The 17,617-nt window shown below is 53.4% G+C and overlaps 1 protein-coding gene across 3 annotated transcripts in view; it reads right to left on the bottom strand.

Moving 5' to 3' along the window:
• The window catches only part of CAPZB (capping actin protein of muscle Z-line subunit beta), a 140,014-nt gene extending 129,104 nt beyond the window's left edge, over positions 1-10,910 (bottom strand). For 2 of the 3 annotated variants that reach the window (XM_086325538.1, XM_086325529.1), the window contains exon 1: positions 9,490-9,595. In XM_086325538.1, the coding sequence (XP_086181664.1) occupies positions 9,490-9,579 (90 nt within the window). In that variant the 5' untranslated portion in view covers positions 9,580-9,595. Of the gene's footprint in view, positions 1-9,489; positions 9,596-10,805 lie in introns of those variants that run through there. The other variant, XM_086325548.1, reaches the window with a different exon arrangement.
• Positions 10,911-17,617: the final 6,707 nt, after the last annotated feature.

Raw genomic sequence — 17,617 nt, forward strand, 5'->3', positions numbered from 1 at the left:
GCCCGTGCTTACAAGGGTGTGTTTCCAGTGAGCTCTGGGAGAAGGAACGCCTTCTCTGGGAAACTAACAAAATACACAGAGTCCAAACTTCTTCCAACACAAAGCAGAGGGAGTTTCCACATTTCAAGTCTCTTTCGGCTCTAACAGCACGCCAAAAATCCATGTCACTGATAATAATGCAGTATTATTAGTAATAGTAGTTAATGCCATCCTGCGTCTGGCTTTACACGCATTAACTCATGTAATCCTCATAAAACCCATCAGAAATACTCTTATTCCCACAATTTCACTGTGAGGCAAAGAAACTGAGGCAGAGAGTGAAGGAAGCTGCCCAAGGCTGCAGGTTCGGACCAGGACCTTAGCAGTCCAGCTCCAGAACCTGCCCCTTGATGACCTGGATTCAAGGACGAGGTCAAGATTCCACTCAAGGGAATCAAGCCTGCCTCCAACTCCAAGGACGGTCAGCTGTGTGACCCGGCCAAGTGCTCAGCGCCTCCCACGTGCAGAGCTGCAGCGAATGCCGGCAGCATTAGGGTGCCCTTCCCACACGGCCCCGATCCCCACCACTGGACCCTCCAGACAGTCTTCAGCACCAGGAGACCCAACCCCACGGGCAGACCCCGATCGGCTCCTTCCACTCCCGTCATTCCCACCTGAAGTGACACTGACCGACTAGGAGCCCAACGCTGCTGTCCTGAGAAGCCAGGTGTGGCCAAGGGCTTAGGTCCCACAGGAGACCTGGACACGTGCTCGAAAGCCTCCCTCTGGAAGTGCCCGGCCCTCTTGTTTGGTCTGTTATAGGCTGAACCACGTGAAATGTGTGTATTTGGTCATTTCTGACCTAGGAGAATGGCAAGTTCCCAGGTGGCACAGTGGTAAAGAACCTCTCTGGCAATGCAGGAGATGCAAGAGACACAGGTTCAATCCCTGGGTCGGGAAGATCCCCTGGAGGAGGAAATGGCAATCCATTCCAGTATGACTGCCTGGAGAGTTCCATGGGCAGAGGAGCCTGGTGGGCTACAGCTCACAGGAAAGCAAAGTCTGACACGACGGAGTGACCTGAGCACGCATGTAGTTCAAACGGGCTTCCCAGGTGGCCCAGAGAGTAAAGAACCTGCCTGCAATGCAGGAGACGCAGGAGATGTGGGTTTGATTCCTGGGTGGGGAAGATCCCCTGGAGGAGGGCCCAACAACCGACTCTAGTGTTCTTGCCTGGAGAATCCCATGGACAGAGGAGCCTGGCGGGCTACAGTTCATAGGATGCATAGTCTGATGCGACTGAGCACGCAGGCACACTCGTCAAGTCAACGGGGAGAGGGCACTTACGTTCATTTAGGACCTACTAGACATTCACTCCGGAGAAGGCAATGGCACCCCACTCCAGTATTCTTGCCTAGAAAATCCCATGGACAGAGGAGCCTGGTAGGCTACAGTCCATGGGGTCATGAAGAGTCGGACACGACTGAGCGACTTCACTTTCACTTTTCACTTTAATGCATTGGAGAAGGAAATGGCAACCCAGTCCAGTGTCCTTGCCTGGAGAATCCAGGGACGGGGAAGCCTGGTGGGCTGCCATCCATGGGGTCGCACTGAGTTGGACACGACTGAAGCGACTTAGCAGCAGCAGCAGACATTCACGAATTCAACATGAAAGCATGGCCCATGTGCCAGAGACAGTGGACCATGGCGACCACACACAGCTCTGAGCTGAGTGCGGAACTGGCATCTGTCTTCTCTCCCGAGGACAAGAAACAGAAGGTATCAGGCATTGTGAGGGTGACCAGCTCACCCTGCTCAAAGTCATACAACTACTACAACAGTATGGTCTCTCCCCGCAGGTTCCCAGGCACCCTGACCCAGTCTGTGGTGCCCAGGCTAGGACGGGCTTCACAGGGAAGAGCCCAGGGGCCCCACAGCGACCAGGATGTGCTCACCTCGAGCACGAAGAACAGCAGTGCTGCCCGGAATGCCCAGGTGCCCCCTAAGGAGGGCAGATGAGACGCACCTAACCTGCAGGCTCAGCAGGCATCTTTCTGGAAGCAGACCATGGCTCAGGAGCTTCCAGCTGCTTTCATTTTCTATACCCTGCACCAAAGAGCCCTCCTAACATTTTTTTTTTTAAAGTATTTACTTATTCGGTATGTAGCTCTGAGTAGCAGCACTCGGATTCACCAGACGCGTCACGTGGGATCTTCCACCGCAGTGCCCAGACTCCAGTTGCGCTGCTCAAGCTCAGTAGCATGTGGGATCTTGCCCCCGCACCTCCCCCCACCCCCCAGGGCTTGAATCCAAATCCCCCGCATTGCAAGGCAGACTGTTAGCCACCAGGGAAGTCCCAACCCTCTGAACTTCTAACCTAAACTCAGACTTCTTCAGCCACCGTGGCAGGACCCGCAGTGAGCCCCGCGGCCCCGGGTTCCTCATCTAGAAGATAAACGTGGTGGGTCCACGCATGAGCAGGCAGGACCACAGAACTGACCCGACAGGAGCGGGACGGCTGGATCTGAACGCTGGCTCTGGCACTAACTGGCCGGGCCCCTTAGGCAAATTACTAAACCTTTCTGAGCTTTATCTGCAGGATGAGGAAACAGACCTCACAGGGCTGGGGCTGAGAGAGTTAGAGAGTGACTGTGCACCCAGAAGAAACCAGGGCAGAAGGGAGGCGGTTCTGTGACTGAGAGTCTGGGAGGGAGACCTGATAATGCACCGGAGGGACGCTGCACCTCCGTTTCCTGTTCCTCGAGACCAAGTCAGAGGCCTCAAAACCCCGGACTATTGGGGCTCCACACCCCCTATGGCTGCAAGAGATCTTGAGACAAGAGTTGTCTGGAGGAGGGGACAGAAGGAAGCAAAGACGGCGCACGTCAGAAAATCTGAGCGAGACTTCCCTGGTGGTCCAGGGGTTCAGACTGCCTTCCAATGCAGGGGACACAGGTTCCAGCCCCGGTCAGGAAACTGAGATTCCGCCTTTGCCGTGTGATGTGGCAAAAAGAAAAGAAACTCTCACAGAGCCAAGCGCCTGAAGCGGGCCAGCCCGGCCGCTGCTGCATTTGCATCCAGCTCCAGGAACTGCGCGCTGACCAAGCCATGCTCAGCAGAGAAGCGAGGGGCTGATAAAAAAATGAAGCCTCGGGTCAGACCGAGACAAACCCAAAAGGAGCTCCTTCGGGGGCCACAGGGTCTTAGATCAGACTTCTCCGCAGGAGCGTGCAGCAGGTAAAAAGCTCGTCCTCCGAGCTCCTGGGCCCAGGACAGCCCGTGGGAAGCCTGTCCCCGCGGAATCAGACGCGCCTCTTCAGGGCCGCAGACTCAGGGAGACGCCTCAAGCGGCAGCAGGCCCTGTGAACAAGCCACACCCGACCTGTCTGCCTCTCTCGCCGCCGCCGCCAAGGGGGAGAGCCCCTGGTACCTCCCAAGGGGACGCTGCTTGTCACGGACCCCGGCAGAAAGGGCGCGCGCAAAAGCATCTTGACAGACCCTCACTTTTTACACTGAAGATACTTCACTTAGTACCTACAGTGAGTCCTCCGCCCAAATCTTAGGGAAACCTCTGAGATGCTAAGTCCAGGTAACACTAATCTAATACGGATTTCCGAGCAGATCCTAACTCTGAAGGGCCCGCCAAGTTCCGCGCCAGAAGAGGAAGCTTTGCAGAGCGGCTTAAGCAGTGGGTGGAGACGGTCGGGCCGAGCCAGTGGACACGCGCTCGCAACCTGCGGTGCGGTGAGAGCTTACGAGGGCAGAAAGCACGGGGCTGGAAGCCCTTCCAATCGCCAGGCGACGGCGAGGGCCTCTGCCTCTCCGGGGTCTCAAGAGAATCGAGGCCACTACCACTTAGCTCCCAGGCGGCCTGGAGGTTAAGTAAAACACCTCTCAACCATCGATGTTAGTAACGTAATCAGTCCCGCTGTACCGACAGAGTACTGGGCACCTTCTACCCTCTCCACGTGTAAACTCACTCAGTCCTCACAATAACCGCCACGAGGCAGGTGGACAAACAGCCAGGGCTGCTGCGGCCTTGGAAGAAATAGTTGCAGAGGAAGGTTCCTCTCAGAGGTGTTCAGAGCTGTCTGAAATCGGGGGGTGGGGGGGGAGAGGGACCAGGTGATGACCCAGTCAGGCACAATCTCAGACCAGCCTGTTTTTATCTGCCTCCTCTGCTCAGGAGTCACCTTCTATAGGTCTGACTATTGGGTAAGCATCCAGGGAATGAATGACCCTACGGAAAAAGTCACGAGTGACAGAGGCGCCTGGTACCCAGAGCTCAGGCCCCGGGGGCTGGTGGGCCAGGTGATGCAGGGGACGTGAGGGTCGCACAGCCTGAGTGGGACTCGGTGCCACCACAGAGGCAGAGAGGGCTGGGCGGTTGGGTCCCCAGGCTAACCAGACCGAAACCCCAGTTCAGGCATGAGGAGGATATCAAGGTTTTGCAGACACCACTATCTAGGATTTAAACTGCCCAGAAATAGCTGTTGGGTCAGTGATAAAGCATCCTGTCCAAATGCTTGAACAGGGCAGCTCCAGGACAGGTTTCCCACAGCCCAGACATGATCAATCACGACGGCTCACAGCTTTCCTATCTTCATCTTTCTCACCCCACCCCTTCCTTTTTCCTCCCCTCAGCCACTCGGCAGCCGGGACCCTGAGAACCTTGCAGGGTGATGCTTGTAAACGCCTCCCTCCCGGCTGCACACCACCACCAGATGCCTCTTCCTAAAATACCACGACTCTGCCAGCCTCCTCCAATTTCCACCTGCCCTGTCAAAACTCTAACTTGGCTCCATGCTGTCCCAGATCAAATGCAAACTCCTTAGCTTAGCAACTCAGGCGCTCCACAACTCCCTCCTGAGACCGAGGCTCCCCCACCCCGGCCGTGCACTCTGCAGTTGGTCCCCAAACTCGCCAGGTGACTGTCACCCTGACCTCTGCTCTTGTTCCAGGCCCCTGCACCCCACCCCTTCTTCTCCACCTGGTCATGGTCTCTCCGGGCCTCAGCCCACCCCGTCCCCACCAAGGCTGCCTGGTGTGGTCAGCAGGGTGTGGAGCAGGCAGCGGACTGCAAGGCAAGCCCGCAGGGACGGACAGACTCGGGGCCCGCTGAGCCTCTCCTCTCACTGCTTCCTTCCGGCGGCACTTAGCTCTCTGGGTGCACCTGGCCTCCCCTACTGGACCCGAGCATGGGGATCAGGGCAATTCACGTCCTTATGTGGAGGGCACAGGACAAAGCAAACAAGAAGCACGGCGACCATGCGCTGTGCGCCAAGCATGGGTTAAGCACGTTACAATGTCCACCTCTTTCTCCCCGGATCCCTATAAAATGCGGCTCTCGCTCTGCCTGTCGAAGGAGAGTACGATCCTCGCTTTGGTCACATACTGAGTTGCAGAAACAGGACTCCTCACCCATCTGCCAAACCTCAGAGCCCATGTCCTGGGGAGCAGCCCCCTCTCAGCAACCACCACTTGCTCATTCTGCATCTATGAGGCGCTCACCAAGTGCCAGGAGCACCATGGGAAGTGTGGGTTGTTGGTGGGACCCAAACAGACAAGGTGTCTGCCCTCGAGGAGCTCACAGGCTCACAGGTGTGGCAGAAGGCACGGACTCCATTCACAGGGGGCTCCACCGGGCACAGACCAGGTATCTAGAGCCCGAGACACAGCATCAGGCCACGGCACCATGTAGTATCTGGAGCACACAGCGCCTGGTCCACTGTGGTGGAGCAGAGCCTCAGACCCTGCCAGCGACGTGCTTTGTTCAAGACACAGCCCAAAGCCAAACAAACTTCGTATCTGCCTTCACTAGGCTGGAAAGAGTAGAGGAAAGGGGTCTACCTCGGAAACCAGAAAACTTGGTTCCTCCACTTAGTAGCTAGACAGACGAACCGCTCACCCCTCTGACGCCCATCTGTTAAATGGCGACAGCAATAGTCATGATGCATGTTAATTATGTGCCGGAAAGCATTTGAAGAGTATTATCTCATTTAATCCTCATAAAAGCCTTATGAGGAGGTACTGTTATCCCAAAGGCTGTCTGGCTCCTAAGTCTGCATGCGATGCTGCCTCCCTCCTAAGGCTGGATGGACCTTCCTAGTGGGGCTGCTGCAAGAGGGCCAGAGCTCCCGCAGCAGGCAAGCCTCCACCTCCTCACCCCAGAGACCTGATCTCTAAAAGCCTAGATTCAGAAACGGCATGGCTCTTGCTGATCTTTTTTTTTTAAATTTGGCTGCACCGGGATCCTAGTTGCAGCTCTTGGGATCCTGAATCTTCGTTGCAGTGTGCGGGATCTTTGGTTGCGGCGTTGTGGCTTAGCTGGAAAAGAATCCACCTGCAATGCCGGAGACCTGGGTTCGATCCCTGGGTTGGGAAAATCCCCTGGAGAAGGAAAAAGGATACCTACTCCAGTATTCTGGCCTGGTTAATTCCATGGATGCAAAGAATCTGATACAACTGAGCGACTTTCACTTCACGATCTCTTAGCTGCAGCTCGTGGGATCTACCTGACCAGGGATGGAACCCAGGCCCCCTGCCTCGGGAGTGTGGAGTCTTAGCCCCGGACACCAGCCGAGCCCCTCGCCGGTCTTACGCAAGTGTGCTCGTGGGAGATTCTGCACACTGTGGACGTCCATGCCCCACTCTCTCACTGGCAGGATCCACCACAAGGAAAAACGGGACCAGAGTCTGTACTGGGGTCCCTGCTGCTCGTAGTTTCTTAGGAACCGAGTGAATGTTCAGCACAGGGGATGGGTGGACCCACACCTGAGTCCCAGATCCAGCACTCACACCAGTCACTCAGCCTCTCCAGCGTCCATCCGGGGATGAGGCAAGACCTAAGTCAGGTTTCTTGGATGACGGCAGATCCTCAATCAGTGGTCACTACCCAGAAGAGAAGGGCTGGATTTCCAGGGCACAAGGTTACCTTCCCCGCTGGGAGATCTTCCGGTCTGCAGGGGACAGACTGTGGGGCCAGTGCCATCTCAAGGGCGGGTGCACATCCCAAGGCCAGGGCTGAAGCCTGGCACAAGCTCCAACCTTCTCTTAAGTCTCCCACATCACCTCATGCAAGTGTGTTCGCAGCTATATTAATCAAGGCTCTGCTTCCTTAAACTTCAGGTAAGAGTGACATGCCTCCCGGCCAAGTAACGCAAGCTGTGAAGGCATGGACCTGTCTGTCTTGTTCACTGTATGATCCTGTCCCCAGTACACAGACCAGCACACAGAAAGCCCCTCATACGCATGCTGCGTACAGTGTATTAATCTTACCTGTTAGCTCCCAGCACCCCCTCACACCCCACTCTGCTTGATGGCATGCATTTCCCTAAGAAGCAAGAGTCTCAATGTTCAAAGGACCTGCCCAGCCACCATTTCCCTGTGCGCCAGTCATCTGTCCCCTCCCCTCCCCCAGGGGACATAAAAGAATAGGAGTTCTGGGTTATAAACAGGAATATCTGCTTCAGTCAGATGGTTTAGCATCTCCTTCATCTCAAGCCAACTGATCAACCGTGGGCCACTTTTTTGAAGGATTCCACCAAAGAACATCCAGCTGGGTTGAAATGAACAAGGCTGTATATACATGTGGGGTCTGAGCTGTGTGTCTCACCTACAGGAGACCAGCCAAGACACCAACAGTATGGTTTCCCCTTGTCACAGTACAACAGGCTTCTCCTCTCCTCTCCTGTCAGGCCAAACCATGTGGGAGCTGGAGGGACAACTCCGGAGGGGGCCCGGCCCATCCCTGCATGCTGCAGCCCCACCACCCAGCACCAGAATCATAATTCTAAATTAACAATAATTCCTACATTAGAAGTTAGAGCTGGGCAAGGAAAAGTGCTCTGTAACTATAAAGCACTTACAATAGTGAGATTATTACCTGCTAAGAGAATGCAAAGAAATTCTATTTGCCTATGCATTTATAACTGATGCCAACAAAAATCATGGCATTTTCTCCAAAGTCCAAAGTATTTTAGATTCTCAAACTGCTATTTCCTTCTAAGTTAGCTAACTGAGAACTAGCTGGTTTCTCTACCATCAAACCTACTGAAAATAAAAAACACAATGGTCTTAATTAATTTACCTATTATGCAACCCTACACCACCATTTCTGCCCTATCCCAACTGGTCTATGTTGGTTTATTAGTCAGAATATTCAAGCAGGGAAGAAACTGAACAATAAGCAGTCAGAAATTACTTACAAGCCTAGGGGGATACTAAGAACAAGTTATTAAGACCATGAGAATGAAATCCAAATGGCTAAGTTCAAGACACGCCCCAAAAGGGAACACTCCGAGCTATTTCCTTCAGTGCCAGGTACTGTTCTAGGCCCCAGGGATATAGACAGGCAAAACAAAAGACAAAACTCCCTGCCCTGAGAGAGTTCACGTCAAGTAAGCCTGCATCACATCATCACTGTTTCACTATGAAACGATATCCCTGTGCAAACGACCAGGACCGCGTCAGTAGCCAGTCAGTGCTGCTCCCCCCTCCCCATATCTGAATGACCATCCTCACTGTTTTCTAAACAGTGTCCTTCACATCCTCAACACACAAGCAGCCTGGGACAATGGGAAGGATGCAGTCAGAGCCCTCTGTCAACTAAACAGCATCTTTACTTAAGTTATCCCACTGTCTGAACCCCAGCTTCTTCCCGTGTAAAATGGGGACAGTAACTGCCTCACAAGGCCCTGGGTGGGTTAAGGGCCTGGCACCTAGTAGCCCCACCCACCCTTCCAGAAAAGGCCTTTTCCCGCCACTCCTCCCATGATCCTTTCAGATTATCTAAGTAAGACCCAAATACAGCATGCTCAGGAGCCTCAAGTATCATCCGGTCCCTTCTGGGTCATTACAGGCATCCTTCCATCACCTCTGGGGCTCAGGCCAAGGCAAGATGCTCCCCACTGCACCCGACCCCCAAACAGCCAGAGATGCTGCCGTGAGCAGGTCCACTGGCCACGCCAACCCTCCTCCCCGCCTCTGCCCTAACAGCAAATGTACAAAACCTCCCTCTGAGTCCTCACCCAGAACTGTCCTGGAGAAGTCCTTCCCCACCCAGGCCTGGGGTTGGGCCACCTCCCCTGCAGTCAGTTCTCCACCGATGCTATCAGAGAAGGCCAATCACAAGGACCACGTTTTTCATCATCACCATACAGGAAGGCGTTAAGAAAAAACCGAGCTGCTCTGAATTAGTCACCCTAGTTCAGCAGCAACATCTCTTCCTTAAACAAGGAACCGAGAGCTCAAAACCCTTTGGGGCCCAAAGTCCACATGCAAACATCTGCCTGCCCCCAGCCTGAACACTCAGTCCACTCGCCCAAGGCTCCTTGGCCACTTGAGGCAGAAGCCCTCTGGCCCTTCCAATCTGGGTGCTGGGCCTGCCCGGCAAGAAGGTTCCAAAAGTGGAGGGCTGGCCGATGGGGGGCCTAGGTGAAACCTCGGCAGCGCCGAGCAGCTGCCTTCATTACCAAAACAAACAGCAGAGCGGAGCCAGAGGCGGCTCACCTGGTCCGAGGCACCTCCATAATCTGCAGTTCCAACCTTCACGAGTTGACAGTTGAGGGGGAAAGGGAGGCTGCGTCTGCAGGGGTGCATCGTGTCCGGGCCGTCTGCTGGCCTCGGAGCCCGGGGGGCCCCCCAAAGGCGGCGGCCTCACAAGGGCGATTGTGCGCTCATCCCCGGCCCCGCGGCTCCCCCGCCCTCACCCCTCGGCTCGCGCGCACACCCCAGGCGCCCTGCGGACCCCGACAGAGCGCTCCGCTAGTCCCGCGCCCCCCGGCGCCCAGGCGGCGGTCGCGGGGGAGGGCCCGCGGGGCGCCGCGCTGCCTTCCGGACACACTGATGCCCGCCCTGCCCTCGCCCGCTCGCTGCCCGGAGCACCGCGCAACCCCGGGATCGCGTCCCCACCAGGGCCGCGGGGCGCCCTTCGTTTCCCACTGGCGGCAAGGAGGGCGCGCCCCGGGAGGAGGTGAGAGGACCACCTGGGTCGGGGGCCCCCGGGCGGGGGAGAGGGGCCCAAGCCCAGGACAGAGTGGGGCCGACGCAGGCCGGGCGGTGAGAAGTCCGGGGAAGGGGGACGGCGGGCGCGGAGGGGGTGACGTCCGGGCGAGGGCCCGGAGCGCAGGAGTGCGGTCCAGACTTGAGACCGCGGAGGGAGGAGACGAGCCAGGCTGAGGCCGCGAAACGGAGAGGAGCAAATGTGGGCTAGAGCCATGGAGAAGGGGCGAACGGGGGTCCGGACTGAGGCCATGGAGAAGGGGGAAAGACGGGGACAGAGGCCATGGAAAAGGGGGGACGGGGGACAGAGGCCATTGAGAAGGAGGCAGAGGCCATGGAGAAGGGGAGAATTGGGGGTCCGGACAGAGGCCACGGAGAAGGGAGGACGGAGGACTGAGGCCATGGAGAAGGGGGCACGGGGACAGAGGCCTAGCCTGGGCTGCAAGAGGAAGAAGCGACAGCCCAGCCTGGGCCAGAGGAACAGGGTATGGGGGCCTAGGCCGGGCCGGTCCGGGGGGAAGAGGGACCACGCCTGGGTCTCCGAAGGGGGTGCCCGGCCGGGACCACGGGTCCAGAAGGGTCTGGCCCGGGCTACGGGAGAGGGCAGCCTGGACTCGGACGTGGAGTCCAGCTGGAAGCAGGGGCGGGGGCCGGGGTCGCCCCCAGCCGGGCCCCCTCCCGAGAGCCGGAGGGGGTCCCCCCGGGCTCCGGGCGCGCCCCTCCCCCACCCGGGGAGCCCACCCTCAGCGGGCCGGGCCGGGCGGCGGGAGGGGTCCGAGCCCCGGCGGGGCCCCGGGCCGGGGCGGGGGCCATCAGGCCTTTACCATGGCGGCGGCGGCGGCGGCGGCGCTCCCGGTCCCGGCGTCTGTGGCTCTCCCCCCCGCAGCAGGGCCCGGCGCTTCCACTTCCCCGGGTGCCCGAGAGTGAACATCCGGGTCAGCGCCCCCTCCCCCCGCGCCGAGCCGCCGCCGCCGCCGCCTTCCTTCCTTCCCCGCCCCTGCCCGGCCTGGGCCCGCCCCCCACGCAGCCGGCTGTCGGCCAATGAGCGCGCAAGGCCTCGGCGATCGCCAAGTATGGAGCGCGGCGAGGGGGGGCGGGGCCCCAAACCCGGAAGCGAGGGGCGGGGCTGCGAGGGGCGGGGCCTGTTGAGGGGCGGGTCCTGCGGGCGGGGATGCGGAAGGCGCTGGGACCCGGAGCGGTCAGCCGCCACCCCCACTCCCCTGCATGCGCTCGCCCCTGCGGCGCGCCGGGAACTGGTGCGGCCCGCCGGGAGACACGGCGGGGCGAGCGATCCCGGAGTGCAACCCCCGCGCTGCCGATTTTTGCTGCGTGTGGGACTTGCAGCCAGTCGCTGCGAAAACTGGGCCTCGGGCCACGTTCCTCTCTGAGCAGCCAGCACACACCGAGCGTGGGGTGCGGCCCCGAAGATCGCAGGGATGAAAGGGACATAACGATCTTTCCCCTGCTCCGAGGATGCTGTCAGCACCACCCAGGCAGAAATGAGAAAATCCGGAACGAGAAACGTCACATGTTAAGAGGAGCGCCCGCCCATTTGCCCAGGGGGGGCTGCTTCATTCCGCGCAGGGACTCAAATGTTCTTTTCTCTTCGCTCAACAAGTATTTACGCTTGATCTAGAAGTCAGGAGGCCTGGGACGCTAGCCCCGCTAGTAATAACTGTCTTCCCTAGCTTGCCCTCTCTCTCTCTCTTTTGTCAGATGCAAATCAGGCCACTGGTGAGGGGATTGTAAACTACAGAACATTGTACAAATGACAGGAATGGGCTCCACCAGCCAGGCCATGACAGCCCGCCCCGTCCTCAGGTATAGCTCACAGTCAAGTAAAAACCACCACTGGCATTGAAAGTGACCCAGATAAGTCCCCCAAGAATGATTCAGACCTGTATTAAGAGGATTCAGACAAGGGCGTGGCGTTTAGGAATTTTCTCTTGCTATTTATTGAGCATCTACTGTCTACCAAGCCCTGCTCTAGGCTCTTAAGCATAGAGCAATGGACAAGACGTTCCCTGTTGCAGAGTTTAAACAAGGGAGGGGAGACAACTAGGTACTAAATAAAAATGGAGATGTGGAGGAAAATCAGAGTGAGGGAACCAGCCTCAGATTAGCAAAAGTGGGGCCAAGGAAGGCCTAACTTGTTTTAAAACTAATTTTTATTGCAAGAGACCTGGGTTGGATCCTTGGGTGAGGAAGATCCCCTGGAGAAGGGAATGGCTACCCACTCCAGTATTCTTGCCTGGAGAATCCCATGGACAGAGGTGGGCTACAGTCCGTGGGGTCACAAAGAGTCAGATAAGACTGAGCGACTAACACTTCATAGTTGCTTTACAATGTTGTGTTAGTTTATACTGTACAGCAAAGTTAATCAGCTATACGTATACATATATCCCTTCTCTTTTGGATTTCTGGAAGGCCTAACATTTGATCAGAGGGAGGTAGAAGGAACAGCAAGGGCAAAGTCCGAATGAGGACAGTCCCTGGTGTGTTTGTGGCACAAGGAGGTGGAAATGGGTGGCTCAGATTGAACACGGGGAGAGAGGCAGGAGCGGAGTGAGGTCAGAGAGGTGCAGGGCAGGGACAGGATCTGGCCTGGCCTTTCAAGGGATGGGGAGACTGCTGTGTTCTGAATGGACTGTAGGGGGACTAGGGCCATTGGAAAGCCCTTTCTGTATGAAAGGCATTTGTTATTTATTTCAAAAGCACTTATATGGGACTTCCTGTGTGATGGGCACTCTTATGCACTCTACAAATAATAACATTTAATCCTCATAACAGAGGCCTGGGGAGATAAACCCTAGGTCACACAGCAGAGAGATGCAACTCTGGGCATGAGAAGAAAGGAGTCAGGATGATGCTAAGATTTTCAGCTTGATCAGCACCAGAAGGACTTGCCATTTATTGATCTGTGGAAGGTTGTGGGGGCGGTGGAGCAGAAGTCTGAGTATTTTTGTTTTCTTTTTTCTTTTTTTTGAGGGGTTGGCTAGTAAGAATCAGTTTGGGGTAAGTTATGTTTGAGTTGCCTTTCAGAGGTTTAAATAGAGATGTCAAGTAGTCAGATATGAAAGTTTGGAGTTGGTGATAAATTGATGAGAAGTGTCAGCTAATAAATGATATTTTGAGGTACTTAAATGCATAAAACACCTAGGTGAGCTGACTTAGGAGGTGAGCATAGAGAGAACGGAGTGAGTCTACACTCATGACCCCAGGTCTGATCACATCACTCTCCTGCTCAAAAACCTTTGAAAGTTAAGTTCACTCATAATAAGAGGGCCTGGAAACCAACCCAGAACTCAGGGACGGGCTAGTCCATCCCTCTGGTGTGGCCCCATTTCCGCTGCGTTCTTGACTGTCTGGCATCCTCAGTTTGCCTGTAGCCCTATTCTCTCCACATTTCAGCCTGCCTGGGAGTCATCCTGCTGACCTTTGTCCCTCTTATTCTCTGCATCAGTTAGTCCTATTAACTGGCAGATTCTTTTGTGTTTCATAGCTTAGCTCCTAAGACAGAATCCAGTCAACTCATCTCATCTTTTAATAATGACAGTTCGTTGGGCAGGTCACTGGCCGGCTCCACAGACTGGCTGCCCACAGATCAGAGCCCGCCCGTTAACCAGTCATCTGTTGCTATGAACATGGGGGCATGAGGCATTAAGCAGCTACTTTTGAGGGGCTGTGGGTAGGAGGCAAATTCCATCATTACTTTTGGTACTGTTTCTTCTTTCCTCTGTCCAAAGCCCAACCTCGTGTCATAGTCTTCCACCTGCCATACCTCCTTTACCCCTCTCTTTTCTTCTTGGCCAACCCTGGTTAAACTCAGCTCTTCCCCTCCTCTCTGCCTGCATCAGAATATCTGAACACTGATGGAAAATTAAAAGTGACAGCCATCATTTTAAGTTGATGTCCACTAGTTTCAAATGAGCCCTCAAACCTGCCTAGCCTTCCTACTGTATTTTCCTGCTGTATTCAGTTCCCACACTCCACGAGGACGATTTTTCAGTCTTCTTTCTTTGTCCCTTTCTCATCTTTCATTCTAAGCAGATGAGCTGGTGTCTTACTTCACAGACATGATGGAGTTAGACAGAAACCTTCTCCTCTACCAACAATTCTGCACCTTCCCCATGTTCTCTTCCTTCCCTGATTTTTAAATTGAAGTTGTTTCTTGGAAGAAAAACTATGACAAAGCTAGACAGTGCATTAAAAAGCAGAGACATAACTTTACTAACAAAGGTCCATATAGTCAAAGCTGTGGGTTTTCCCAGTAGTCATGTACAGATGTGACATTTGGCCCATAAAAAAGGCTGAGCGCTGAAAAATTGATGCTTTTGAATGGTGGTGCTGGAGAAGACTCTTGAGAGTCCCTTGGACTTCAAGAAGATCAACCCAGTCAATCCTAAAGGAAATCAACCCTGAATATTCATTAGAAGGACTGATGCTGAAGCTGAAGCTCCAATACTTTGGCCACCTGATGCGAAGAACCGACTCATTGGAAAGACTCTGATGCCGTGAAAGATTGAGGACAGGAGAAGGGGGCAAAAAAGGATGAGATGGTTGGCTGACATCACCAACTCAGTGGACATGAGTCCGAGCATACCCTGAGAGACAGCGAAGGACAGGGAAGCTTGGCGTGCTGCAGACACAACTGAGCGACTGAACAGCAACAGTTGATTTACAATATTGTATTAGGGAAATATTCTGGTGGCCTGGGGGTTAGGACTCTGCACTTCTACTGCAGGGGGTTTGAGTTCAATCCCTAGTCAGGGAACTAAGATACCAGAAGCCATGCAACATGGTCAAAAACAAAAAACAACAACAACAAGACATATTTTTAGTGTCAGGTACACAGCAAGGTGATTTATTATATATGCGTTTTTTCAATTCTTTTCTTTTATAGGTTAGTACAAGGTATTGAATATGGTTCCGAGTGCTTTTTAAAAAATCCATTTAAGTATAGTTGCTTCACAGTGTTGTCTTAATTATTGCTCTACTGCAAAGTGACTCAGATGTATATATGTGTGTGTATATATATACACACACATACACACACACCCTTTTTCATATTCTTTTCCCTTATGGTTTATCACAGGTTATTGAATATAGTTCTAGGTCCTTTTGCCTTTTTTCCCCAAATATTTTTTTGTTTGCTTTATTTATTTTATTGACATATAGTTGATTTACAGTATTGTGTTAGTTTCAGGTATACAGCAAAGTGATCCAGTTTTATATCTATCTACATATATACATATATCTATACATATACAGATACACATATATATACATTGGGGCTTTCCTCAACGGTAAAGAATCCACCTGCAATATAGGAAACTTGCAGGAGAAATGGGTTCGATCCCTGTTTGGGAAGATCCCCTGGAGGAGGAAATGGCAACCCATGCCAGTATTCTTGCCTGGAAAATTCCATGGGCAGAGGAACCTGGCCAGCTACAGTCCGTGGGGCCGCAAAGAGTTGGACATGACTGATCAGCTGAGCAAACAGCAAACAATATAAGATGCACAAAAAGGGCGTTACCCAGAAGTGTGCCAACGTGGTTTCTTTCTTCCTTCAATTAAGTCTCCACAGCTGGAACTGTCGGGTTAATAAATGCACAGTTGTTGCAAGAGCTGAGACTTGTTTAAAATCACCTCTGGAAAAAAATAAAAAAATAAATAAAAATAAAATAAAATCACCTCTGATTTTAACAGGCTAGAGCCTGCTTCCTGAGTTGGGGATCTTCTCATTACTAAAAGTGGTTATAGATGTTTTACTGTGTCTTTTGGAGATATAAGAGAACCCTAGAATTAGCCAGCTTTTAAGCCCTCACTTCTCTGAATTCTGCAGACAAGGAGTTTACACCATATGCCTTGAACATCCTAACTCCATATATTGAAGGTTCAGTGGGATTCAGTTCAAGGATCTTTGTTACCAAGAGTCCCAGGAGGGAAGCAGTACCACCTGGCATTTCCATCTCCCCATCACTCAGCTGACTTAGTGGTCTTTTCTAGCACTCAAGTCTTCTTCAGACATTTAGTTTGGGTGGAGTGGAGCCCATCCCCAGCTCCCGAGGACAGGAGCCTGATTGGCTGAAGCCAAAACATAGCCTGGGTTTAGGGCTAGGCCCTTGACCTAATTTGGAGCACAATGCTCCCCGCAGAACACTACACTGAGTGAAGCCAGGGGATGGCTCATCAGGTAAATTTGAGAAATGTAGAAAAAAAGATTCCTGCTTGGGGGAGTCTCTTTTTTTTAAGAACCTCAGTTATTCCATCTCCCCCCAGATGGGTTTTTATTTTTTAATTTTCAAATTAAAATTCTAAAAAATTTTAAAAATTATTTATTATTTACGGCTGTGCGGGGTCTTTGTTGCTGCACAGGCTTTTCTCTAACTGCGGCGTTTGGGGGCTACTCTTCACTGCGGTCACAGGTTTCTCATCGCGGCGGCTTCTCCTGTTGCCGCGCAGGCTCTGGGGTGCATGGGTTTCAGTGGTTGTGGCCCCGGGCTCTAGAGCTCAGCAGTTGTGGTTCTTCACTGGCTTAGTTGCCCCTTGGCCTGTGGGATCTTCCTGGATCAAGGATCCAACCTGTGTCTCCTGCATTGGCAGGTGGATTATTTTTACCACTGCACCACCAGGATCGCCCTCCCTAGATTGTTGAATGATTCCCTCTCAACTAGAGGATGACTGTGGTTCTAAACATGCCCAAATGTCTCATATGTTAAAAAAAGAGGAAAAGCCTGCATGGATGCCTCTAGCCCACCACCCTGTCTCCTGCCTTTCTCAGCTACAGAGAAAGACAGTATGTCCTGTCTCCTCCCTTCCCTTCCAGTCCGTCACTCCTGCACAGAAATGACCCTCAGGTCACCCCTCCTTGTCGAAGCACACGTGGATGTGTTTCAGTCCTCAGCTCCTTGGACTGCCCAGTAATAATCGACACTATTGGTCATTTAAAAAATTAAAAGACGCTTGCTCCTTTTTAAGGAAGGAAAGCTATGAAAGCATATTAAAACCTAGAAACCTAGAAAGCATATTAAAAAGCAGAGACATCACTTTGCCAACAAAGGTCCGTCTAGTCAAAGCTATGGTTTTTCTAGTAGTCATGTATGGATGTGAGAGTTGGACTATAAAGAAAGCTGAGCGCCGAAGAATTGATGCTTTTGAACTGTGGTGTTGGAGAAGACTCTTGAGAGTCCCTTGGACTGCAAGGAGATCCAACCAGTCCATCCTAAAGGAAATCAGTCCTGAATATTCATTGGAAGGACTGATGCTGAAGCTGAAACTCCAATACTTCGGCCACCTGATAGGAAGATCTGACTCACTGGAAAAGACCCTGATGCTGGGGAAAACTGAAGGCAGGAGGAGAAGGGGACGACAGAGGATGAGATGGATGGCATCACCGACTCAATGGACATGAGTTTGAGTGAACTCCGGGAGTTGGTGATGGACAGGGAAGCCTGGCGTGCTGCAGTCCATGGGGTCACAGAGAGTCTGACACGACTGAGCAACTGAACTGAACTGACCTGAACTGGTCAGTCACTGCTTCCTCTTTTTTTTTCGCCACACCACACAGCTTGCAGAATCTCAGTTCCCTGACCAGGAACTGAACCCATGACCCAGTGGTGAAGGCACAAAGTCC

Source organism: Bos grunniens, chromosome 2 (assembly GCF_055505025.1).
Source record: "Bos grunniens cultivar Pamir isolate PY7600 chromosome 2, Bosgru_T2T1.0, whole genome shotgun sequence".
Lineage (NCBI taxonomy): Eukaryota > Metazoa > Chordata > Mammalia > Artiodactyla > Bovidae > Bos > Bos grunniens.